The 27,658-nt window shown below is 43.7% G+C and overlaps 1 protein-coding gene across 4 annotated transcripts; it reads right to left on the reverse strand.

The window, feature by feature from the left end:
- Positions 1-942: 942 nt before the first annotated feature.
- IL17RA (interleukin 17 receptor A) lies at positions 943-26,962 on the reverse strand. Of its 4 annotated transcripts, none has more exons than XM_052789480.1 (13): positions 26,945-26,962; positions 16,861-16,885; positions 14,766-14,912; positions 12,834-12,958; positions 11,627-11,753; positions 9,594-9,641; positions 9,343-9,500; positions 7,996-8,073; positions 7,478-7,553; positions 7,379-7,393; positions 5,506-5,607; positions 4,356-4,397; positions 943-3,744 (listed from the first exon to the last, which is right to left on the reverse strand). In XM_052789480.1, the coding sequence occupies exons 3-13, from the start codon at positions 14,902-14,904 to the stop codon at positions 2,228-2,230; spliced, it is 2,427 nt and encodes an 808-aa protein (XP_052645440.1). In that variant the 5' UTR covers positions 14,905-14,912; positions 16,861-16,885; positions 26,945-26,962; the 3' UTR covers positions 943-2,227. The 4 variants fall into 4 exon arrangements, with proteins under 4 accessions (XP_052645440.1, XP_052645439.1, XP_052645437.1 ...); XM_052789479.1 differs by lacking the exon at positions 26,945-26,962 and adding an exon at positions 26,194-26,407 and having other exon boundaries at positions 943-3,741; XM_052789477.1 differs by lacking the exon at positions 26,945-26,962 and adding an exon at positions 26,194-26,406.
- Positions 26,963-27,658: the final 696 nt, after the last annotated feature.

Below are 27,658 nucleotides of genomic sequence, written 5' to 3' on the forward strand. Positions count from 1 at the left end.
TTTTCCCTCAAACAAACTTCTTGTAAGTGAAAGTGAGTTCTAAAAGCTGTAACACCAAGGGAGTTATTTGAGAAGCAAATGACTAAGGCAAGAAAATCCAGATGACACTTCTGAGCTTCCTATTGAAACGATTTATAGGAATTCATACCACTTGAAAAAGGCTCATGGGAAAAAAAATCAGATTTACATCTTAATTGCGGTAAGAAAAAAAAAACCTTTAAGAAATGGGATCATCAGGATGACAATTATTCATATAATCTGAGAAATGGGTTCTCACTGGAGAAGCACTGGATCACAGCTGCCTCTTGGTTAGCTCCTGTTGGGTCAGGTCCTGTACAGACAGGAAACAAAGGTGGCACCTGGTCTTAAGTTTGGATCTATGCAGGGACTGTCCCTTTGTTAGTCTTTCTAGGCCTCTGGCTGCAGAGAAAGCAAGCTGTCTTAACAGTCCTGCCTCACTGAGCAGCCCTGCACAGAAATTACAGACATTTCCTTTCTTTAACACTCATTTTGAAGGAACAGGCACTTTCCACACATGAGGGCCCTCAGCCATACCCCACTCAACTGGATACAGCTGCAACACTTTGCAGGCACATTTCAGCATTTGTCAGCCAGTTTAGTACTGGCTCTCAGTTTTGCCTCAGATTTCTATAAGAAATACTAACATAAGGAGTTAGGCAGAATTGAGGACATAAAAGTGTTTAAGTAAATATATCCAAAAAATATTCTTGTTTTTTAATTTAAGAAACAAAACACAAGTTATAAACAAAATTATAAAATATACATAATACAATATTGGTTGCAAGTCAAAAGAACAGATTATCTTCTGAGATATGAGATTTTTAAAAAAGCTGAAATAAAATTATCTTAGGATTTTTTGACAAGTAAGCTTAGAAGCACAGGAAGATGACAAGCTTGTCTGAACACAAAGGAGAAAGGCCTGGACTGCAGAAACCGCAATAACAAACAGGGTAAATGCCAGCCTCAACTAGTCTGCTACCCAGTCAGTGCTACATGGGCCAACATGCAATCACTCACAGGGAACAATTTTTTCTAGTGCATCAAGCCCAATTTTTTAAAAACACTGGAATTGATACAGTTAACCATCACTGCTCCTGGAAGATGAACGCCTTAGTCTATTAAATATTTCACAATGGTTAACCTGAACTACCTGTGCTTGAGTTTATACCCACATAAGTACATCTTACACTCATTTTAGCTCAGTCTCCCCCTAACTCAGTTATAATCTCCACTCTAAAAGAGCATCTGCTAAAGCTACACTTTTTTTATCCCCCAAAATAGTCTTTCATTTCCTTAATTGTGTGTCACTATCTACATCTTCAGTTCAAGCCCTCCTGGTGCCAAGATGTCCAAAAGCAAACAGCACTGCAGCAGCGCGTTATAGAATACACCAGATTCCTCTGATCCAGTAATTCTGTATTCAGCCCCAGATTCTTCCTATAATTGTACAATAAGCCTGAATCCCAGTTTTTGGTCCATTATCCCTTTTTCCCCCTTCCTTCTATTGCTGGTTTTCAAGCACATACCTCCCAGTAGGGAGGTAGGGAGAGTTATGGAGACTCCTAATTTAAAAGTTTATCCCACTAACTGCTCAGTTACTCCACTTGATTTCTGAATGGCCATGGAAATGCAGTTGTAAATGAGTGAATGAGCAGCAAAAGAAAAAAAAAAAAATCTCCAGAGACATGTATCAACCAGGTAGAGACAGCCCTAACTGAGCTGAAGTTTAAGGCACACATCTTTAACGCAGTATTTACAACAAAATATTTAAAATGTGTATTAAAATGGCAATGCAGATTTTGCCATGTTATCTAAATCTATTTTCCAAACCCTGGCCGTGACTTTTATCCAGTGCAATAGAACCAGTGGAGCTGGAGGACATTTTGAAGGCACAAGTGGATGAGCCACAATAATTTTTCTGCCATCCATCAGTGAGGACTCAATGTAATACATGTCCCCCCAAGGAACAGAACTAGTCTGTTCTTTCACAGGGGCAGCTAATATTAGCTGCTTCTCTCCACAGAGATTGGAAGCAACGTTACCAGTCTGCTGGGCAATCCTGCCTCCTAGCAGCAGACAGGAAGATCCCACCAGTAAGTCATTTATAATACAAGGACAAGGATGGTGCAGGGAACGCAATTTCAGCACTGTGCATGGTACCACCTTCTATCCCTGTATTTCAAATTGAGCATGTCACAGGTAGAGCCTAACAGTGCTCCAAAGATTGGCCAACATCCATCACCTCAGCTGGATACCCCCAGTCAGAGCTCCGTTGAATGTCCTGGAAAAACAGCTGCTGCTGGAGGCTCTTTAGACTGTTCAAGACCTCTGGAGAGAGTTCATGGAAGACCACTTGTTTTTCCTGATCCTCCTCCTCTTCTTCCTCTTCCTCCTCCTCCTCCACAAGGTCATCAGGAGGCAGAGGAGAACATCTAGAGATGTAGCCCTGGTCTGACTGCACTGACTGTCTTTGGTCCTTGCATTGGTCATCAAAGACCAGCTGGTGTTGCTTGTCAGCCTCCTCTTGGCAGAGAGGTGGCTCTGAAGGAATGACGCTCTGCTGATAAAGAGAATACATGAGTCCATTCAGATGGTGTCTCAGTTCACCTGAGAGATTTGCAGGACTCTGGTCATCTGTTGCTGAAACTTCAGAGTCGCTGTGGAGGATGATGTTATTCCTCATTGGAAAGCTTGTCTCCAGAAGAGGAACTCCTTCCATACAGTCCTCATTACTCAGCACATGATGACCAAGTATATTTCTATCTTCAATGGAAGAGACTGGCTCCAGTACCTGAACTAGAGGAGCCTCATCCATAGGAAGGACCATGGTCTGAGAAGTTGGATCCCCACAAGGATTAAGTTGAGGTTGCAGTTTACAGCCTCTATTTTCACCTTCATGCATGTGGAGGTTGATGACATAACAACAGTTCGGGTCAGGCTCCCGTAGGTGCAGCTGGTGTTTCACAATTCCACCCGGTTCACTTAGCAATGAATCCACCTGGCTCTCTCTGTTTAGGGACTGCAACTCTTCATCATTATCCAAGCAGACGGTTTCACTCTCAAACCAGTCTGGGTGCTCTGTCTGCCAGTTCTTGAACTTTTGTACTGCCTCTTTCAACTTCCTCCCACTAGGGGTATCGATGTAATTTTCAGCTGTGATTTCCTGGATTCGATGGATGCGCCCAGGTTCAAACTTCTCCAAGTCCTGAATCCGAAAATAAATATCCTCAAACTTCTCCATCAGTTGGTACCTGGATGTGACGTTGAACAGATCAGGTATATCTTTCTCACTACTTATCCCCTCAAAATAGCAGACTATATACATTCCAAAACAGGCTGGCTTCTTGAAATCTGGCAGGATCAAATTCAAGGCTGGGGTGAACAGGTCTCCCATCGGCTTTTGCTGATCTTGCTTGAGACACACAGGCTCGCTCCCAAGCATGGCCTGCCATTTGGCCTGAGTGCCCCGTGAACATAAGATGATGATCTTTGAAGATAGGTCTTCCATTTCCTTCTTCTGTCGAGTAAGCCAGGGTAATGCCCCTAACTCTGAGATCTGATGATCTTCTAGCAGATCTAAGGCTACAGCAGTGCCACAGACCGTCATCAGAAACTCTGCAAACTTCAGCACCACATCCACGTACAGCAGGTGATCAGCAGAGTACACAATCCAAACCTTCCGGGGCTTCAAGGGTGGCAAAGGAAGGTTGGTATATGGTGCTGCTGAAAGACAGAAAAATATTCATCCCAGCCACATTCCTGAAATTGTAATGGTGTAAGCCAGCAGCAATCAACATAGGAGAATATTAACAAAAGGTTCTATCAGCTACAAGTTTGGAAGCTATTTTGGCAACATATGCAGACAACATCTCATTGTAGAAATTTAATATGAAAGTCGAGACAGTGGAGCTGTGATTTGTAATAATGCCTGGATGGTTCATGGAATTTCATCACACAAAAGTAATACACCAGCTTCAAGAGGCTTACAAATGTAGATACATTCTCTGCTGGAGCGCTGAGTGCGCCCACCCTAAAACAATCTCCTATTGCTATGGCTTAGATGATTAGCAAAGGTTCTTTTGCCAGTACAGCCTCAGCTGGGTCAAAAGCCTCATCACTTTACAAAGCAGTTATATCCCATCTGGCAAATACAGCATTCCAAATTCCATATACAAAGTTTCTTTTAGCTAAACAGGAAGATCCTAAGGCTACCTTTTGGTTTTTAAGCACCACCTATAGAGTAGTAGAGCCTATGAAAGCCCATTCTGGAGAATTGTGTGAGACTTCCAGAACGCATTACATGTGCTTGATAAAACAGAGGCAGGACATCTTACCAGTCTGCAAATCATTGTGGCTGCATTTCCCTCGCCAGTGTCCTGGAAGAGAGAGAAAGTAACTGTCAGTTCTGAAAACATGAAATAAGATTAAACCCTTAAAATGACAACACCTTCCAAAGATTAGGTTAAAAAAAAATATCTTTAACTGTGCAGGGATAAAACCATGGGGAGGGAGAAGCCTAATTAAAAAAAATACTAAATTAATAAATACTCTTCTACAGCCAATTTTGCTATGTACTTTACTACATTTTTCCTTTGAAAGGAGAAGGAATGCACTCAAAACCAATTTTCTTCATCTTCCCCAGATCCAGCCAGCCTCAAGAAGTACAGAACCCCCAATTGTTTTGCTACCTCTCCTTAAGGAGAAGAGACTTTTTTAAAGATAGCTTTTTCTTAAGAGGCTTCTCTGAAGAGGCAACTAAAATATCTATAAGATGTAGCTAGGGACAAGTTTGATGTTAAGAAATTTTCCAAAAAGATTTCCAATTACTCCTCTCTGGTAAAAAAAAAAAAAACCAACAACAAACAAAACCCAAAAAAACACCAAAATAGTGAGTTGCACAGTTTTCCTGTGATAACAGGCTCATGGTTGTAGCACAAAAGACTAGGAATTAGTCCTTAAGCACCCAATTTTCCAACCTGTTCAATGTCAGCCTCTGTGTCCTGTTTTTCTTCTCCCATCTTAATTGAAAAACACTATTTAAGCTCAAAATAGTATAAAAATGAATATTGTAGACACTTTGGGTGACAGGGGAAAGACTACAGTCTGGACAAACAGGAAGCTTCTATCCTGCAAAACTCTTATGCAATGCAGGAGAAAAATAAATGGAAAAGATATCTGTAGCAATCTGCAGGAAACAAATGGCTGAACTATGAAGTTCCTTTTTCCCCTCAGGAGCTCTGAAGTGCTATGAAAATGGAGTGTCAGACAGCATAACCCATGGAAGGCTTTACTTAACTAGGTGGATGGTATTAGGATGTTACAAGTCCTATGATGTAAAACAGAAGGAGGTGTTTATATAGGCATTATCTCAGTGGCAAGACATCAGAACAGCAAGGAAGAAAACAGCAATAGGAATAGGTACAGAGGTAGGAAAAATACAGTTCTAGCATTGATTCTTTTCTTCCTAGCTGGTATGAGTCTTACCTGCTCGTTTTTTGGTCATACAAATCACACCTGCTATGACTGATCCCACCAGTAACACACAGATCCCAGTGATACACCAGTAGAGCCATATAATCATATCACCTGCAGTACAAGAATAGTGCTCAGACATTGCTTTACACAAATAGAGTTTCACCAAAGAACAGAAGTTTCTTGAGCAGCATGGGCCAAGGGAGAAGGACCCTGGCTCTGCCCGAAACCACAGGTGGTCCAGCACTTCCTCCTTACAACATATCACAGTCACTTCTCAAAATGAATTCCTGCTTTCGTGATGATGCTCTACACCATAAACTTGCTCCACAAAGAACCATATGTGCAGCACACCGAAAACACAGATCAATAATCTTCCTCTAAATAGCAGTGTTTATCCAGCTTTGACAGGCATGCCATCCATGTCCTGCCTGTTCATGTAATCTATCTTAAAAATAAAATCATCACCATTTTGGGTGATGTAGTTTTTTTTCAATCTATAGGTGTTTTTTTCTTTTTAAATCTTGGGCAAACTAGCTCCTTACAGGTGTTCTTGCAGTGTCATGGTTTAAGCCCACCCAGCAACAAAGCACCACGAAGCTGCTCCCTCACTCCTCCCACCCAGGCGGGATGAAGTGGAGAAAATATAAAAAAAACACTTGTGGGTCAAGACATGGATAGGGAAGGATCACTTGCCACTTATGGTCACAGGCAAGACAGACTCAACTTGGGGATAAACAATATCAACTGAATTTACTACCAATCAAAACAAGGATAATGAGAAGTAAACCCAAATCTTAGAACACCTTCCCCCCACCCCTCCTTCCTTCCCAGCTCAACTCCTCTCCCAGTTTTCTCTCCCTCCCCCCTGCATGGGAATGGGATTGGGGTCAGTTCATCACACGTTGCCTCTGCTGCTCCTTCCTCCTCAGGGGGAGGACTCCTCACTCTTCCCCTGCTCCAGCGTGGGGTCCCTCCCAGGGGAGACAGCCCTTCACGAACTTCTCTGGCATGGGGCCTTTCCGCAGGCTGATCTTCAGTCACAGGCTGCTCCAGCGCAGGCTTTCCCATGGAGTCATGGCCATCTTCAAGGGCATCCACCTGCACCAGTGTGGGCTTCTCCCCAGGCTGCAGGTGGGCATTTGCTCCCCCGCTCACTTCCATGGGCTGGGGGGGGAACAGCCTGCCGTCTGTCTCACCACAGGCTGCAGGGGCATCCTCTTCTTCTTCACTGACCTTGCTGTCTGCACAGGGGTTTCTCTCACATTCTGATCCCTCTACTCACTGCAGGTTCCCCTCTTAAACACGTTATCCCAGAGGCACTACTACCACCGTCGCTGATTGGGTTGGCCTTGGTCAGAGGTGGGTCTGACTTGGAGCTGGGGAAGCTTCTAGCAGCTTCTCACAGGAGCTACCCCTGTAGCCCCCTCCCCCACTACCAAAACCCCACCACACAAACCCAAAACATGCAGCCCAAAAAAATGATGTCAAATCATTATGCACATGATTTATCTTGACATTCATAAAAATGAATATATGCAAGCTATTCTCTCCAAAAGCTGCTTTATATTATGCAAATTTTTTAACACCGAGCAAAGTGACAGAAAGTATTTTATATTAAGACTCTTCTTGTCAAAACTGTTTCTCAAAGAATTTTATGCAAGTGAAGTATCTCTAAAAAAATTTCTCTTTAAGGTTCACACTGCATACAAATACTTGCCTTGTTAAATCAGTGAAGTAACTCTTAACACAATTCATTCTGAACTCAGTGTTACAAGGGGATATTTTCTGCCCATCAGGTCATTCCCAGGGAGAATCATGTGTTATTCTATATGACAGGAAAAGAGCAGCAAAAAAGTTCCAGGTTATTGGAAGAACTTCTTACCTGATGGGTCTGTACCTGCAAAAGAGAAGAGTTACATTAAAAATTCAGCTCTCATCTGTAAGACAATGGGAATCTAATTTACAGAAAAGCAGTTCTCACTTGGAGCTGGTGAACATGGGATGAAAGCAGAGTGTCTCAGGCAGTCTGTGTCACAGTTCGCAAAGAATGGCTGAATCTGCAGTTGAAATAAATTCAGAAAACAGAAGCTATACTTAAAAGCAAGTTTGTTTCCCACTTTACTTTCCCCCTGCCTCGACATTCCCTGTATTTTAGCACAGGGACACAGAATTCCCACTTCCCTTCAGAAAACAAGATTCATCAAGAATTCGTACACAATACATTAAGGCGGCATTGAGCTCCTGAGGTTATACCCTTGCCATTTCCACTCCATAGTCTCTGACCTGGCAACCCTATACTAAAGAAAAGCCACTGTCTACAGAGAATACCCCATATAAAAAAACCTGTTCTTTCAGCCATAATCATTATTTCCCTGATCTATGTAATTAGGGATTAGTCAATCTCAGAACAAAACATTGTACAAAGACCCCATAACATTCCTAAGCTGCTCATTGCCTTGTTGGTGAAGGAAGGACATAGGGACAACAGTGAGATCCTACCTGTATTTTGTAGTTGCAGCAAGCTCTTATGTTCTTCTCTATTTTGATTGTGACATTCACTTGCTGTTGTAGTCCACCCTGCAGAAATCAGATGCAAGTTATAAGGGAAGGAAGAAACCAGAATGAAAGCAGGAAAAAAGAAAAGGAGTTGACATGAGAATATAGAGTGGTCCAAAGCAGCAGATTTTTTTTTTTTTTTTTGAACAAGAATCCCACAGAGAACAAAATGGATAATTGGTCTGGCCACCATCACTGCAGGTGTCCTGTGTGACAGACACTGTAATAGAATTAAGACAGCAGGCTAAGGTTGCACAGGTAACAGGAAACAATTAAGGATGCACACGGTATAACTTCAAATGTGTTAACTTAAACTTACAGTTTCTTAACAATGTAAATGTCTTCAGTTATTTAATGTGTAAATATGAACAAGCTTCCTTGCTTAATTAAAAACAGCTGTCAGCACTGCTGCTTCTGACACTAGAACAGACAAATAAGTTGCCCTTGTTACCTGCTGTATACAATCAGCATCATGATAATCTAAATATATTCTTTACAATGATTAGCAGATACATACTCCAAAATGAGCTATATTCCCCTCTACCAGGGAAATATGCACACAGCTGTGCCAGCTGTGTCAGTAATAACTTAACACATATCAGTGCATGCAGTATGAAGGGTTTTAAGTGTGGAAAGAAGGGAAAGATTAAACAAACTGAACACCAATATATCTGCCCTCCCCCAAGGAAGGGTGGAGACTGGTACCAAATATTTAGCATTTCTCCTCTCTCAGATGCCTGAAGGGGAACATGTCTTATGTCAGAAGACACTCTGGATCTACTTTGAGCTTCTGAACAATACAGGCTGTAAGACCTACAGGAATTGATTCTCAGTTTGATTGAAACATCTGTTACAAAACCACTCATTCTTGATCTAAAAAAATTTAATTAACACGCCTCCCTCCTGCCATCACATTTGATGAACTACTTCAATGATTTATTGAAACTTTGCATCTCAATTTTGGTTGATTTATTTAGTCTTATCCCCCAGGCATTGGCTTGACAAAGGTAATAAAAGCCCAGATAGTCAAGTATCAAATTTTGGTTTTCTTTACAGATGTTTACAGACTGCATTATAAAAACCTCTTTCTGATCTTTTATCCACCAAATTCCTGAAATAAAGTTCCTCTTAACCAAAGGCAATTAAAAAACTGTGAAAATAATTCCTTGAAAAATTGATGTTCAAGTGCATTTGTTACATCTCCTACATCATGGCTCCAAGTCCTTGTTTAGCAACCATTAAATATTTGTCTAAATTACCACAGAGGGTATCATTTAGGAAGGTAATTACCTCAGTGAAATCACGTGTGATCATTTTACACTTCTTTTCATTCAGGAAACTGGCCACATGAATTTGGTATCGGGCTGACTCCATCCATGGGTTAAAGCTCACAAGCAGAGTTGTATCATCTAGACTTTTACCTTGGATCCTGGGCTCCCACAAGCTGCCTGGAAGTAGTGCAGAGATTTCCAAGTTTCTCAACTGTCAAATATTTCAACAGAGCACCCATGTCTACATGACTCAAACAGAAAAATTTTTACCTGTCTTTATACATGGGATGGTTCTTTTCATCAGAGAGTCCTTGCAGTCTGCAAGAAAGACCGTCAGTGACTAGTCAGAAACATCGTACTTCCATTTAGGAAAAAACACCCATTTTCTTATCAGAAGCTAGACACCTAACCAAGCCCTCCTTGATGAGTACAGACCTTTGTTCTAAAGCAGTAGCAAAATTCTGCAGCAGAATAGCATTCATTTCCAGTGTATAGACTAGTCCCTCCACTGATGTTATGGTGTTTTGTTTTGTTTTTTTTTTTCAGAACAGAGATAATTTAAGAAAAGACTGAAAACATACGATACTTATTGTAACTAATATTTGACAACACTTGCTAATGTAAGACTTGTGCAGAGAGGGTCATAGTGGAATTAAAACTTCATATTGATCTCTGGATTTTGAGAGCACCACAGCGATAGATTCCTCCAAAAGCATTCTGCCCCAGGAAAACTAGGAGACTGGAATCTTTCTTGATCCCAAAACACTCTTCCACATTTATAATTCTCTTTGCTTCATTTGGCAGAGTGGCCCTGCTCTTTGGGACTTTCTTCAGAGTCAAATCCAGAGTTACATATTCAACATCTAACAATGTGAGATTTACAAGCTTCAGCCTAAACTATGTCTCTCCTCCAAGGTTTAGACAAAGGAAAAGGAACAATTTCCTGCTTAAACAGTTGAAATAAAACATTGCGTATCTTAAATTTCCAACTTTCAAAGTTGGAAAATTTACAGTGCCCCTGTAATTCACAAGTAAGGTCTAATCGGCAAAGCTCCCTGCAACTCCTGAGCTTGACACAATGCATTAGTTTTCTGAAGAACACTGGAGGATAAAAGCCAGGAAGTTCTTAAGAGTGACCAGGTATAAGAAAGGATAAGAGGGCTGAAAAACAAGTGCCCCCCTTACCTTTTCCAGCTTACATGAACTGAAACACGACATACTTTGCAATTCTGTGACTACAAAGTCACACTGACAACTATAAGCAAGTTAAGAAGAAAATTATGAACCAGTTTAAGCTCTGTATTGAGTGTCAAATATTCATAAACTAGTCAGTGCAGGCAGAGGGTACTGCAAATGCTCAGCATCTTTGGGGAAAACAATAAAAATTCTTTTTAGTTATAGGAAAATTTTCACATACACAAGAAAGGGTCAGGCACTCAGCTCTATCAAATTTCTTGGTAAATTATGCCTAACTGTACTTTAGAAATCAAACTTCACATGTCTAAGATTTAATATTAGAAGCCAAACTTCAGTCCTTCCAATTTGGAAATTCTGATCTGAGCTTCCAGCTTCCATAAGCAGAGGGGCAACTTCAGAATATTTCAAATTAAGTAAAACCAGCAGTGATAGCCTGCAGAGAGCATGAAAGGCTACTCTACAGCCCCATTCACGTAGATGAAATATCTTTGTGCTTGCTCCACTGATGAGCATTTCAGCAACAAAATCCAGATGTAACTTACCTTCAAACAGCCCCTCAGAGGGGCATCTATACTAGCTTTCAGGTTTAACTATGAATATCTCTTTAACCATAGCTGTAGCAGAATTCTCAACAAGCTAAAAATGCAATTTCTCAGAAATCAGAGGTCCAAGTCCAAGGTTTTGTCCAGCTTTCTAGAGAGCATATTAAAAATTTTTATAGCACTATCTTCCATGTAGGAACTACAGTCAACCAGAATCAAAGGGTCTGTCCTTCACAGAATAGTCCCTCCATATGCACCTTATTCCAAGCAGAGATTTGGCAAACTTCGGGACACGGGATCCCAGAAACGAGAACAGTGACTTGTAGCACAAATGATACATGCATTTTGGATATATACTATGAGGGTATTGTAGATAAGGCTAGCACCATGGACTTTCTAAACAGCAATATTCAGAAAGCACAACAGGTTTTTATAATATTGCCACCCTATTGCCAAACTTGCTCACAGTTCATGGATCTGGTCTGGAAAAAAACCCCAACCCACAGGACCACAAGCCATCACAGTCCTAAGCTCAAGGCCTAAGTGAACTAGAGCACCTCTTACCAGGCATTGTGAGAGACATGGACTTGCAGTTGTAGTCTCCATCTACACCCAGTTTGGGCAGGTGGTAGACAGTCACTTGGTAAGTCTGGCCAGGTTCCACTTCAAAACGGTCAAAAGTGAAATTCCACTGAAAACAAAACACATTCACAAGGACTTAAAACAAGAATGTTGTTCTATAAAGGCACTGAAATTAAAAGCTGTCTTGGCCCTGTTCCACTGTGTTCCCTCATCCCATATGACCCTTTTTCTGAAGCCTGACAAAAAAAAAAAAAAAAAACGAAACTCAAGTGTATTGAATGTACCAGTCCCTTGGTCAGTCCCAAATTCTTCTGTTCGGAATGAGAAAACTACAGTTATTTCTTGGGATCTTTGAGCTGATACAACAGTCTTACGCCAAACAACTGTGTGGAGTTTCCACTAAATTACATTCTGAACTGAAAGGAGATTAGGCTAAAATATGCAGTTTTGAGACTGAAATTTTAGTCTACTATGAAACTTGTAGTACTGTGCAAGTGCTAAGCATTTAGAATTGCACTTACACATATATGGTTCTTTACCTGGCCATTCCATACATATTTTCTTATATCTATACTGTTTTCTGCATCAGCAATGCTGTGCAAATTCTGGAGGAGGCACTGGCTCCAGATGGTAAGCTGAGTATGGCTGAATTCTGCGTGGTAAGCAATGAACTCCAGATTCCTATTGTTCATAAAGGGAGCTGTAGATGATAAGCACTTTTCTGACAAGTTTCCTAGACTAAGCGTAAGTTGAAAGATCACCCCCAAGGTTGGTGCATTCCTCCACAGCAAGGGAGTACAAGAAAGAAGTGGAAGTAAAAGGAAGGGTTGAGTTAAAAAGGCTATAAATGTCACGCCTGTCAAGTGGAATGCAAAAACTCCTACAATTATTTGCTTTAAGCAACATCCAGAACCATAACATGTGCTAGGCACTGAAAGCAACAATTCTTAAAACCTGAAGGATGGGAAGAGTGAAAGACAAACCAAGATAAGTAAGCAGCTTGTACACAGTTACACACAAGTGTAAAACAAACTGGAAATGACAGCAAGTCTCAAGCCCAATATCTTGATTGTTTCATCAACTCTTCTAACCAGTCTGTACTTTTTAATCGATAACCTTGCTGTATGACAGTGAAAGCAGAAACAAACCCATGGACTAGAAAAAGTAGTTTAGAGCCCTTTGCACTCACCCGGCCTCCATCTGGACGGACCTGAAGTGGCAAGTTGTTCTGAAAGTCAAACTGGGCACAGATCTGTTGATTGCTGTTCACTTGCATCACAGCCAGCTCTGCCCCTTGGAGATAGCGGATACTAGCTGCAGGCACAGAGACAGAGAGACATGTCTTTCTTTTCCTGTCATCTGCACATGTAGAGGTTGTAACCCCCACAGAGATTACCACTGTGCCTAGTCTTGTCACAGTCTTACTCCTTTGAAGTGCTGGGAATCCCAACACAAAGATAACTGGCCATGAAAAAGTGAGCATGCAGGGTTGCCTAGCAGCACTTACAGCTTAAAGGTTGCCCTGCATGGCAAGAACTCTATCTGTGCAAGTGAAGGGGCAGAGTAGAAGGCAATTTCATTCTTCCAGACACCCTGGCAGTTCCACAGGTTCAGCGTTGTGTTTAGCTCTGCCTCTCAAGGCTGCTTCATGCAGTTTGAGCACCAAAGCAAATATGCTTTTATTTTGGTACAGGCAGTCCCAATGGGAAAGTTTATAACCACAGCTACACAAAATGACAGGATTACCCGAGTCACACCTGCTTCTACACTACTATAGCTATACTGAGATAATAACTCTATAGCCCTCAGACACAGGCCCTGCAGAAGGAAGAAATGAATGTGTTTAATTCTGTCTTGAATCAGTGCAAAACCATGGACAAGAGCATGCAAGGGAAACTTCATATACAAACAAACAAAGATATTTGGAGAAAACTTGACTTACTGGTACTCATTTTGGCTCCAGCAATGAGACAATTATTCCTCTATCAAGACACATGTGCATATAGGAAACCTAAGTTACAAGGACTGGATTACCCAAAACGGGAAGAAGTTGCACTGGGTTAATGGCGCATAATTCATTTGTGCTCTCTCAAATTCATTCTCATTTGTTCAGTTTGTAGATGTAATTCCCCTGCATGAGACTGCTGCAGTTGTTACTATGCCTTGAAAAGGCAATGCTTGCAGTGCGAACCTCCTTTCTCCCCTCACTACCGTGGGAAAGGTCTGGGCCACTTGAATCCATTTTTATCTGCTTTTCCCATTTTAAATGTCATTTTCCACTAGTATGGGATACATTTTAAAGTCTTGAATACCCACCACACCCAAAGCCCCAATTCAGTCAAGAAAGATCAAAAAACGTCCCCCAAAACAAACAAAATGAAGCAGCCAAACACCAGATTTCAAAGGTCTGCTTTCATGACTAGATCAGTGAAAGACTTCAAGTCATAATTCTACTCCTTATCCTTATGTGCTGGTTTTGGCTAGGATAGAGTTAATTTCCTTCACAGCAGCTGCTGTGGTGCTGTGTTTTGGATTTGTGACAAAAACAATGTTGATAACACAGGGATGTTTTAGCTATTACTGAACAGTGCTTACACAGCATCAAGGCCTTTTACATTTCTTACACTGCTCTCCCCAAGCAGGTAGGCTGGAGGGGCACAAGAAGTTGGGAGGGGACACAGCTGGGACAGCTGACCGAAACTGGCCAAAGGGGTATTCCTGACCATATGATGTCATGCTCAGCATTTAAAGCTGGGGGAAGAAGAAAGGGGGGGATGTTCGGAGTTATGGCGTTCTGTCTTCCCAAGAAACCGTTAGGCATGATGGAGCCCTGCTTGCCTGGAGATGGCTGAACACCTGCCAGCTGATGGGAAGTAGTGAATGAATTCCTTGTTTTGCTTTGCTTGCATGCACGGCTTTTGCTTTACCTATTGAACTGTCCTTATCTCAATCCACAAGTTTTCTTGCTTTTGCCCTTCCAATTCTCTCCCCATCCCACTGTGAGGGAGGTGAGTGAGCGGCTGTGTGGGGCTTAGTTGCTGGCTGGGGTTAAACCATGACACCTTACTAGGTCACACTTAATTCCTCTGCTCCGTGTTCACATTAAACAACCACCACTTACCATCAGTGGCCACTTTCCATTCTATTCGAAGCACAGGGAGCAGTTTTCCATCCGTCTGACGGAAAACATCAGAAGAGACATGAAGACTGCTTGGAGCAGAAGGGGTCCACGGGGGAACCTGCAGCCAGCTCGCCTCCATGCAGGTACCTGTCCAGCAAACGAAAACCACTATTTAAAGCAGGGCAGAGGAAGCTCTGCTTAACTGCAGTTATGGTCTCCCCTTTAGGTCAGGGTTACTCAGAGGGCAAACTAGGTGACAGACTGCTTCACAGTTCAGAAAGGCAGTTTTCACCACGCAAGTACTTTAAGTTGCCTGCGATATTCTGAACTCACTCATTCTAGTAACTTACACTTCTTTTCCTTAAAATCCATTAGTACTCATCACAATGTAGTCAGGCTAAACAGGTCAGGTAAGGTAAGTTTACTTAATATCTCTTGCAGCAAGTCCAGACCTTGATGCTGAAACAGACCTATGTTAGAAGACTAGTACTAATTTCCAGCCTTCCAATGAGAAGTCTCTCAGATACCCAGGGAAATTGTTCCAATAGTCAGTTACTTTGTTTAAAAACTGCCTTACTTCTAATTTGAATATACATCTGAATTTAGCTTCCAACAACTGCTTGTTATGCCTTTCATAAGTTAATGAGCTCTCTGGATAGAAAAATAATTTACACTAGTCTATACAGTGTTAGGGAAAACTGGTTCTGTAATCTCATCTGAAGATGAAATCAGGTATGACAGGCATTAGACAGACATGATCTACTTAGACTTTTGTAAGACATTTGACCTATCAGATCTATTAAAAATAGCATGGTCAGACTCTCCAAAGTACACTTTCAGTGGTTTTTGCAGGGTCAGTGATAGGAACAGTGGAAAGTGGGCACTATCCCTTCTTGTAACAGCATAGTTTTAGCCTTCGGAAGCAATTAGACAATCCTCAAATGCTCATTCTACCAAAAAATAGCTATAGAAAACCTGATAAGATTAAAGTACCTTTCAGAAAAGGGGGTACTAAGCACACACACACAAAAAAAAAAACCCCAAAAAACCCTTTCTCCTAGAGCAGAAAAACATAACAAGAACCATAAGGCAGAATTTAAACCAAATATTCAAATAAGGAAGCATTTTAATAATGGAGCTGAAGATTGGCTTAGCTGTGTTGTCGAGCTGTATTCCAATGGCTGTCTGCCAGTGGGAAATATGATCCAATCTGATCCCACCCAATCCCTCTCCTGCCAAAAAAGTTTAAAATCTGGTTATTTTCAGCACAGTCATCTCCCTGATCTGGCATGCCAAGCATGGCTACAAAAATACTTGTGCCAGTACAATACAGGGTTGAGCACTGAGGCCGAAATGAGCCTGCTTAGAACAATGACTGCAAAAAAAGGCCAAGGAGTTCTGCAGTGCCATCCAGATGCCTCCGAGTACCAAACAGGTAAATGCAGAACATTCTCTTTTTTTTTTTTTTTTAAGAACATTATGGATAATTGTACTAAAGTGTTTCAGATGCGTGCCATTGCTAAGACTTGACCCCTCACACCTGATATGTCCAATATATCTGTTCAGTGGGACTTACAGTAACTCTAGTTTCCTTTTCCAATTCATAGAACCATTTAGGTTAGAAAAGACCTAAGATCATTGAGTTAATTCATTGCCCAAAAATTTCCATTAATTGCTCTCAGCTGCACCCCTTTATGCCCCTTTTTAAAATTCTATTTCATACATTAATTTTTCATTAAGTACCATCATAGAGATAACAGCTTGTAAAGAACATTTACTGACAAACTTGTCCTAAAATTCCCATTTCTTTAAAAATTGAGCATCCCAGCTTTAAATAGAAGCTAAACAAGTTGGGTTATGTTCCACCCACGCCCCACCCCCAAACTCTTATCCTGAGAAAGACTTAACTTTCCATTCCTCTTTTAGCTGGAGCTGATTATGGATCAAACTGAAAATTCCCAAAGCAAGGCATGACAGCAGTGCTTCACTTTACATCCCTCTGTTTCTAGCAGGAAGAACTTGCTGTATGAACCCAGTTAAAAAAAAAAAAAGCATGATCCGATAAAAAAATGCAATGAAGAAAAAAATTACTTACTATTTCTTACGAGGCAGTTTAAATCCTGTGGGGGGAAAGAAACAATATTACTCCCAGAATAGAAACTGGATTGACAGTAATTTGCTTCTGCTTAGTGGCAGGAGAGGTACAGGAAGAAAAAATAATTCAGTGAACAGCAACGCATACACACTGGAAGTATTAACCATCAGGAAACATTGCACAAAGTTGTTCATCAGAAAACCAAAGGACACAGGGCATGAAACCTGCTCACACCTGAACTGCATACGTGACAGCAATAGTTGCAACAATGGAAAGAAACTGGAGAGGCAAAAATGCAAGATTATGGTAGTAAAAACCTTCCAAAATCCAGGACTGTGAAAATAGAAACCGGTGTGACATGAAAGACTGCTTGAAGTAGATGGGTATGTTTTTTAAACACCATTGCTTTAAGTTACTGCTACCCAGCAGCGATCATGCTGGTAGCGCTTGCAAGGTCTAAGCCCATCTGACTGGAAGCATGAGCTCTCTGCAGCTAGGCTTGCCACTGAAGTACTGGGTTACACACTGCCTAGTGCAGGGCATCCCCTGAACAGAAAGGCTACATCAGTTACGGCTGGTCTTTTTCCTGATGCCATGTAAGAAGCAGGGAAGGGAAAAGACAACATTTAGTAAGTGCCAGGCTTGAAACTAGGATATGGTGATTTTATTTTTTAGAAATATATTTGAGAGGCAACCCATGAAGGAAAAAAAAAAATCAGAATTAGACTCTTTCATATTAAGGATAAAGATGTCCTGAACGTAAAGAAGAAACCAGAAGTTATGTGGGCTCTGCCTGGTTTCCCCAGGTATGTTTTATTTATACTGGCAAGACCCCATGGTCACCAGGAAAAAGCAGGTGAGCTTGCTTGGTTAATGTGATGCAAAATCCTAGCAATAAGGAAGCCTGAAGTTTTCACTGACTTAGTAAATCAAGATGAGGGCTAGGTTTCCTCCCACTGGTTTCCTATGCCTTGACATATAAATGTGGATATTCTTGTCACACTGTTGCCACAATAACTCATTCCAGTGGAGGAGGCAAGGCAGCAGGGTTTTTAACCTCTCTGCAACTTGTTAAGGTCAACTCCAAGTGTATTTGGGGTTTAGCTTATTAACGTGGTGCAGGTTGTATTCACATTTGCAGGGATGGATGGTTGAAAGAGCCAGCTGTGCCTTTTGGGCAGTGAACGTGCCCTCCAGCATGGCATGGAAAGCTAAAGTTTCAGACACTGAGTTGGCACGAGACAGCATCACTGCCAGAGGCACAACCCTAAACCTCCCTTCACTTGCGCCCCAGCACTGCAGCCTGCCCTGTGCTGGCACAAGCACGTGTGTGACCATGCGGGCAGCTGGCTACAGCCTGAAACCGACTCAAGGGGAGGAAGGGAGGTCAGCTGCGAACCAGATCTTCTGCCCTTCTGCACCTCTGCTCCTGCTTGTACGGGAGATGCTGGGAACAGACCACCAGGCCTGAGGAGGAAGGCGGGCGCTGCTCTTCACAGCTGTGCTGGCTCTTGTCTGCTTGTAACAGGACAGAACTACATCCTGCCTTTAAAGAAGTCCTAGTGAAGGCAAAACATCACATTGATTACTAAGCTTTCTCCCATTTGAAGGAAATACAAAGTATAAGCAATTGGTGAAATCCTGTATCATACAAGCTGTGCTGAGCAACAGATTTCAAACATGAGCAGAATTCTACTGACTATGAAAAAAATACTTCAGACATAATGCTTACATTTCAGCTAATGTATCTGTGTTCCTACAAACCCTGAGCGAAAGCAGGCAGATTTGGCATTAAGCTCCTCATGCTTATATAAAAAATAAAACCTGAAAAATCTCTTCTGGGCTTTTGTTACACAAGTCAAAACAATACACAGGTATAAATCCAGTGTTCAGGCACCCTTCACAAGAAACACATCCACACTCCAATAAGCAGTATTACAAACATACTCAATATATAGGTATATTGAAAAAGATTCAGTGCAACACCCAAGGTGTGCAATATTGACCAACTTTATTATCATTTAGGAAACATTTCAATCAGTTCAAAGGAAGGAATCTGCCTTATTGGCCACCCTGGACTTCTAAGTATACACAAATCTATATAACACTCTGCCTGAGAACTGAACTTTGGTGAAGAATTGTTTTCCTACCAGCCAGCTAGCAATGTTATATTTTTCAAAGTGAGATAATCTTTGGTGAACTAAGTTAGGACTAAGGCAACATCCCACAGTCAGAACAAATATTCTGATTATTTTTCACTGTTAATCAAAAGTTGCCTTTATAAATGAGGAGGGAAGGGGGATACACAGTGACACGCTTAACCTTTCCTTGCCGTTCTCCCACTCTCTTCTCTTCCTTTGTCCCCTGACCCCCAGGTGTTAGCAGCTCACCTGCAGAAACCACCTGCCTTTCCCCTTATCTTTGCTCCGGATCTTCTTGAAGTTTTCAGCTCACTGTTGGATCCCCAACCTCACTGCTAGGTTGTGGCACTAACAGCTCTGGAAACACCCAAACAGGGTCTTGCTACATGGGAGTCTTGGGATAAGCAGCCCCAAAAGCTGCATAGCAGTGTCCTGCGTGGGGCAGAGAAGCTCTAACATAACCAAGAGCAAAATAAATCTAGGAACTTAATGTCAATACATAAGGACACGTAAGAGGTACTTTTCACTATTTTTGTTGTGCTCAAAAGGTCAAACCAGCCACAACTAGGGGAATCAACTTGATCAATTTGAACAAAAATACCATTTTAGTCTGAACTGTACTTTCACAATTATACTGCACCTAATTATTACTGACAAATGCTCCATTGAGTATTTATATCCTGTCAGACTTAAGAAAAACTGGTTACAAGCATAGTTAATAGAAACTTTATTGCAACTTTGTACCTCCCAAATAAGGTTCCCCCCCCAACCCTTCCACATAGCATCTGCAACCTAAATCCTTTGATAATGACAAAAACCTAGAAAGCAAGCAAGCAAATGCCGATTACACCAAAATTAGCTAAACTACAATCACCGAAGAAGAGAAAAATATAAATTGTAACTACCAGTATGGAAAAACAGATTAAGCTATGAAAAAAATTACTCCTAACAGTTCAAATGTTTAATCAGACTTTCTTAGGTAAATTATTTAGCCTGACAATGCCCCTTGCATAAACGGGTGCAGTAGCTTTGGCTGGGATGGAGTTAATTTTCTTCACAGCAGCTGGTATGGTGCTGTGTTTTGGATTTGTGACCAAAACAATGTTGATAACACAGGGATGTTTTAGCTATTACTGAACAGTGCTTACACAGCATCAAGGCCTTTTATGTTTCTTACACTGCTCTCCCCAAGCAGGTAGGCTGGAGGGGCATAAGGAGCTGGGAGGGGACACAGCTGGGACAGCTGACCCCAACTGACCCAAGGGATATTCCAGACCATAGGACGTCATGCTCAGCATTTAAAGCTGGGGGAAGAAGAAGAAAGGGGGGGATGTTCGGAGTTATGGCGTTCTGTCTTCCCAAGAAACTGTTAGGCATGATGGAGCCCTGCTTTCCTGGAGATGGCTGAACACCTGCCTGCCCATGGGAAGTGGGGAATGAATTCCTTGTTTTGCTTTGCTTGCATGCACGGCTTTTGCTTTACCTATTGAACTGTCCTTATCTCAATCCACAAGTTTTCTTGCTTTTGCCCTTCCAGTTCTCTCCCCATCCCACTGAGGGAGAGGGTGAACGGCTCTGTGGGGCTGAGCTACTGGCTGGGGTGAACCCACAACAGGCAACAAAAATAATTGGCTACTAACCACGTTTTTTTGTTTGTAATTTAATGACTTCTGTTAAAACCTATCAGTTAATATTCAGTCATTTTTCTTTGTTCTGTTGCAGTTATCAGTAATTATTGTAAATTGCATCATGATAGAGCCGTTATATAAATTATAAGGCATTATTTGCCTGAAGAGCAGCAACATCTGCTTTCATTTGAGTGCTGGTGTTTCTGTTTATTAGCAGATAAGACAGAGTTAAATGAGGAAGTGCTGTATTTCCCCCTTTTTGTTTTATGATCAATATGAATATTGAACCTGCACAGCATATAAATGGCTTCTCTCTTCCTCCAGATCTATTGTCAGAGGTAGAGTGTTTGCAATGATGTTCCCAGCATCAATGAGCCTGTGCCCTTTCTGACATCCATTAAAAAGCCAAGACCTTAATCAGGAACCATCAGTCACTTGATGAGGATTCAGAACTGAAACTCGACAATTAAGAGATCTCTTACACCTCAACACTGGGTTTCTATGGGGACAAACAGCAATGTTTTTTCTGGTGCGTCACTGTTCCCCAACCCCACTAAGGATTTTCAAGGGGCTACCTACATATGTGTTTTTCCTACCCCATGGTAGCCTGTTTACCTGCTGTGACAGTAGCCTTTTTTTTATATGTAGCTGACTACATTGGAGTATTTTAAGCTGCCACCAGTTAGTCAAGAATTTAGCAGGTTTACCACAAGAAGCAGGGAAGGATTATCCCACCACAGGGCAGCCTGCACTAACTCAGCTGTTGGTCCACTCCCTTCCCAGTACCCAAAGCACTACAGCGATGACCTAACAAACAAAAACACCCAGAACAACAATTCATCCAGCCAGGAAGTCCTGCTGTTGGCATAAGGAAGCAAAGATAACAGAAGGAGAAGATAAAGCCACAATACAGGCAGAGATGTAACAACCCCAAGAGATACCTCATGAAAACCCTCATCTCCTTTTTGGATACTGCCCAGGTGAACTGGACTGGACTGCAGCTGAGGGCACACTTTTATACCATGAAAGTATAACTCCAGACAATGGCATCCAAAAGCCAGGAAGCAATTAAAGAAAAAGACAAGTCAGTTTTGCAGTAAAATAAGCCAACTATTTCCAGATTTGCACTGGCTACCTCCTCAGCACCAAGGACCAACCCAAAACCTTATCTGATGCATTGGCTCATTCAGAGTGCATTAACAAAGCTGTGGTCAGCAGAAGTACTTAACTGAGTTTCCCTACTTAAGCAAGCACAAATTTAGATGATACAATAGAAATAAAATTGCCACGATGATTGTTTCTGCTCACCTACACAAAGCTAGAAGCATCTAAGAAGCATTGACAGAACAGACGTGTCTGTCTGCATACAACAGACAAGAGGACAAATGGGAAGAGAAGGAACGAAAATGAAGAGCTCTGCAGAAAAGCTGAAGACCGAGCCCACAGTCAGGTAACTTGCTCTGCACATTATTATAGAAGGGGCTTAAATTGAGATGTTCTCTTCTCACCAGCTTTCTAGTGCCTTTCAGGCCCAACAAGCAAAGCTACAGACACAAGAGGCATAAATGTGAGAACAAGATGATTGTGAGGTGATGTCCAAAACTATTATCAGCAGGACAGGCACAGTCAACTCTTCATGTTTACTTGCCATATTTTCACAGAAAGCTAAGCAACTGTTTCTTTCACTCCTTTTTCCAAGATATTTCTTGCTTTTGACATAAAAAAAGAACAGACCATATGCCCCAAAGAATCATAGGAATCTGAAAAAGAAACGGGAAACTGATTAACAGCACCATGTCATAACAATTCAATTAAATTAATAGGAGGCCAAGATTTCCCAGCAGGATTCTGTGGTAAGTAGCAAGAAACTGCCGTGAGCTGGGCAAGCATCCAGTTTTCCTTTAAAGAGCGGCTGCTGAACAGGAAGGGCTCCAGCTTTCCAAAAATCTGCCTTTCACTTATGAGCCATTCTATGTATCTTCTGAGGCTTGGCCGATCTGAAGTTTACTACAGTTTCCCTTTCCTGATTCCTTAGTTAAAAAAAAGCAGAGATCAATAGGACATGAACACATTACAGGAATAACTGTTGAAAGATGATTTGTTTAAGGCTGGTAGGAAACAACCATATTCTACAAAATTGTTTTGATTTTTTAGGCATTTTTCTCTATAGTTTCTAAGTTTTTCTCTTGCCCTCATATAAATTCTCAGCAAAATCAAATCCAAACACAAAAGTTGAAGTTTCTTCACAAAAATAAGTTTTAAAGTTTTCTTTATCTTATTTTGGTAGTTTTGATCACTAACTCTTTTTATGCCAAGAAGTTCAGAAATATTTCAGCAGCACTAAGTGTGACCATGGTTTATGGTAACATCCTACATAGCAAAAAGATGCCACAGAGGGGAATGAGAGAAGTCGGTCAATAGCAAAGGTAAAATGAACACATTTGTAAAAGAGGGCCAGGAGAAGTCTTCCTCACATGCACCACCATCGCTCATCTTCACGAGAGATGTTACATCAATTCTCCTCCAGAGACTTTTAGTGAATATCCGTCAAGCTGGTGAAATAGATTTCAAAGACCGAACTACGTACACCTGTCTGGCTCCTTAAAGATGGCAGGGTTATAAATTCCTCTAGGACACCGAGGCATGCCATGTCATGAAACAGTTACAGCCCAATGACTGAACACAGTGATTAAACACTTGATGGTGAACAACCAGATGGGTATTTAAGCTGTGGGATGTTTTTCCCCTGTGCACAGAAAAAAAACCTGAACCCCACCTCCCCGCAGATGACATATTCAAATAACAGATAGTAGAAAGAACTGGATTTGCAGCTGTGCTATTCAGCCTTACAGCTGAGCAGGTTTGATGGAGTGGTGGTGAATAAGGCCCATTAAGTGCACTTGTTGTCATTTTAATAAGATGAGCTGTTAATGAGCACTTAGTTTTACTTTCACAATTTACAGGTGTCTACCGATACTGATATGACACTTTCCCTCCACCACTCCAACTCCAAAAGAGCCTCTGCCACATGAGAGTTTTGCTGAAAAAACCGCTGTTGCTCACCCTGAGCTACTCTGAAGCTCAGCAACAGCAGCACAAGCATGGTGGGTTAGAAAAAGGATGTGGGTCTTACCCACCCTGCTCAGCAACAGCTTCCCTTTTGAACCACACTGCAGTCACTCATCGGAAGGGTTACTGAACCATCCTCTGAAAATAGTGCAGCTGACAGAAAGGGAAGGAGAAATTGTTCTTGACTGTCATAACTTCAGTTGATGGTACTTTTTCCCATATGTGTCTGCAGGTTCACAATTGCTTCTAAAGAGGCTGCTCATGGGCTTAAGCCAACTCGTTTTTCATAAGTCTGTCAGCATTTTAAGAAAAAAGCTTATTGAAAGAAAAGGCCAAAGTAGCAGGCTTACACATTCACTGATCTATGAGCACACCCAGAGTACGGGGCAACACATTTCCTCAGTGAAAGTTAGTGATGTACTGGTGAACCCCTCACCAAGTTACTGTGGTTCACATTCCCTAAATAAAAAAAAAAAAAAAAAAAAAAGAAAAAAGGTACAGCCAGGAAGACAAAAATCAGTCAAAGCCCAAGCATCCAAGGACTCGCAGAAACTCTATAATGTATTACCCCTAGTCTTCGTGACTAACAATGCTTGGGATACCCATGGTTATGTTAGATGCCTAAGCAATATTGTAATGTCATCTTTCCCCTTTGCTAAGATTTTGCATTTTGTAACTCCACAATGCCCAGCCTGAAGTAAAATCGCAGAATTGGCCTGTTTTCTTGGAGTATTTTTAAATAGGAGTGAAGGCAGCAGACGTCAGGTAAAACAGGGGTAAGTATATGGTCAAACATTAGGAAAGGAGGCAGAATAGACAAAGGATAGGAAGCGTGTGCAGGAAAGGATTGTAGAAGCTTTCATCCCAAAGGACACATTTTGGTTTACGTATGTCTACAGCCACATCTGACTAGCTGCCTGTGCTAGACTGCTGACAGTGCATCATGACATACAAAACTTTTTAGCTTAGAAGGCAGCTACCCATCATCCTGTTTATGCATGCACCACTATTAACAGAAATAAAAAGCAAAACCAGATCTCTTCCTTCCACACACTCTTTACATGCATCTTAGAAAAAAACCAAAAACCAAAAAACACACCAAATGCCCATAACCCCCAGAGAGAGAAAGACCAGCTAGGAGTTTGTACTTTGGGGTGCTGAAGTTGGTTAGTTCACTTTTTACATAGGCACCACATCTGCGCCTCTCAATCTATATCCTCTCTGGCTCGTTTCACAGGGAGAAAAGGCAACCAAAATCTGTCTTCAAAATTTCAAGTACATACAATGTTTGTTTACCTACTCCTTCAGCAGAGATTCCCTGCTTCCTCCTAAAAACCCCTCAGCTGCGAGGAACAGATTAGAACATTGAGGACATTAGGCAACCTCAGCTATTAGCAAAGACTCACATCCTGCTCAGTAACTTCAGGCAGTTTTAGCAAATCCCAGCCACAGCCCCTCACAGACGTTAGTGACCGGCGTTTCCTGGCAGCCGTCACATGGCCAGGCTAATTCTGCGGTGTTTGCAATTCTGGTTTAATATTAAGTTAATGCAGTTTCGCGCTACGTACAGTCGCTTTGATACGTAAAGCCCACATCAACTGCAACCGAGTCCCCAAACTGTACAAAACCAAGCACCGGGTCTTAACTGAGCAGGACAGCGCGACACGAGGATGGGGCCAGCAGCAGGACCACAACGCCCACCGATGGGCCGAGGGCACCCACTGTCAGCTGCGAGAGCTCGGAGCGGGGCCGGGGGGGGGGGGGACGACACCCGTCCGCGGTCCCCGCCGGCGCCGCCGCCACCCCGCTGCCTGCCCGGGCGGTTCCCCCCGCTGCCGGGCTCCGCTCCGGACCGGCGCTCGCCACCAGCTCCGCTCCGCGAGGCAGAGCGAGCTCCCCGGCCCCAGGCTCTGCCCGCCGGGGCCGTCTGCGGCCGCGGCTGGGGGTGAGGCGGCTCCGGGGCGTCCGCCCCAGAGCCCTTGCTGCTCCCCGGAGCCCGCCCCAGAGCCCTTGCTGCTCCCCGCTCCGAAGGGAGCGGAACGGGCCCGGGCCCCGGGCCCCGACCAGGGGCACCGCGCCCGCCGCCCGACAAGCCCTTTCCCGGCACAGCGAGACCACGCTGACGCCCGCCCGACCCCCGCAGCCCCTCCACCGGGGAAGCCGCTCCCTCATCCCAACTTCCTGGCCGCTCCTCGTCCCTGTCCGGGCCCCGGGCCGCGCGGGGACGGCCGCCCGTGGGAGCCCCCCCTCCCCGCCCCGCGACACACCGGCGGTGAGCGCCCGTCGGCCGCGCGAGACGCCGTAGGAAGCGGGAAACCCCGCTCCCTGCCTCCCTCCCTCCTGCCCCGGCCCCGCCGCCGGGCCCGGCCCGCTGCGCGCACCGCGGGGGAGGCCGCCGGCCCCGTGCCCTTGCCCGGCCCCGCCGCTTGCCGGCCGGCGGGCCAGCGCCACCGAGCTCCCAGCACTCCCGCCGCCGCCGCCGCCGCTGCGCTTACCGGCTGGGAGCAGGTAAAGGGCGGCGCGGCGCCCAGCAGCAGCCGCAGGGCCGCGCCGACCGGCGCGCTGGGGAAGACGAGGAGGAGCAGCAGGGGCAGCCGCCGCGGCCCCGCGCCCGCCATGACCGCCCCGCCGCCGCCAGGGCCTCGGGGCTTCCGGGGTCCGACCTGGGCGCGGGGCGGTGCCGGCCCTCACCTGAGGAGGGGCCGCCGCCGACGGGGCGGCGCTGCGGCGGGGCGGGCCGGGCCGGGCCGCGGCCCCCCCCCCGCTTGTAACCGTAGCGTCGGTTGTTTCGCCTGCGAGGGCGCGGCCCTGAGGAGCGGGCCCGCCTGCGCTGGCGATCAGCCGCCCGGGCCTGCGCCCGGGGCAGGCGGCGGCCTCCCCTTCCCCTCCCCTCCCCTCCCGCCCCGCTTCAGGTTGCTGTGAGGCCCGAAGGACTCCTGGCGGGAGGTGCGGCCCCGCTGGAGAACAGCGGCGTGGGCAGAGGTCGGGGCCAGGGAGCCAGAGCTGGATTTGCGCGGGGTTTGTCTTCGTGCTCTCGAGTAAACGCAAGGGTTCACCCTCCCCGCTGCACGCCTCTAGCTTCAGGGAAATATCGTGAGCATTAAAAACCGACTTCGGCAGCTGTCTGCAGCTACCCAGTAAAAAACATTACAGGTGTGTGCTGTGTTTTTCCTGTCGTAGGGTTATTCTATCTGTATCCAGCTCACGGGGGACTGCGCAAACCTTTCACTCGTTCCCGATGCTCACCGCGTTTCAGCTGTCTCACAGGTTTCGCTCAGGGTTTCGCACCGTTCTTCACACTGCAGCACACCCACAGCCGGCTTTCACCCATTTTTTTTCCGTGGTTTTCACCTCGTGGTTTTCCCACGAAGCTGTAGCCCGGCCCCAGGGAGCTCAGCTGGGTTTTCAGCTCAGCGAACTTTTCAGCAAAGCTGAGCCGTTTGCCTGGCTTCGACCGACAGCTGAGAGCGCGGTGGTTTCGTACGGTTTTGTGGTGGCAAACGTCTAACTGAAGGCCTGTCTGAGCCTGGAGATAACGAGGCTTCTGACGATCGTTCTGCAATTCCAATGCCTCATGCTGATGACATCCACAGGTTTTAATCACCTCCTGGGTTCTACCATTTTGTGACACCACTAATTAACAGTAGCAGCAAAACCTGCAGTTCTGACACTTGCGTGCAAGTCGGGGGAAAAAAAAATATATACACATAACTGAAGAAAAACATCGTTTTTTGTTTAGACATTATTTTGCTCCATTTTATACCAATGTACTTGGACTGAGTACACTATGATTTATAGTGCTGCGACAGGAAATACAGTGCTCAGCTGGCATTGCAGCGTAATTGCTTGATAACCATGGTAGAACAAATTTGTTCAATCGAAAAGTAAATGTGTGGTATGCTACTTATCATTCCATTAGCTTCGTAGCTTATGTATATACTAATTACACTGTATTTTGGC

The sequence above is a fragment of the Harpia harpyja genome, chromosome 6 (assembly GCF_026419915.1).
Source record: "Harpia harpyja isolate bHarHar1 chromosome 6, bHarHar1 primary haplotype, whole genome shotgun sequence".
Taxonomy (NCBI): Eukaryota; Metazoa; Chordata; class Aves; order Accipitriformes; family Accipitridae; genus Harpia; species Harpia harpyja.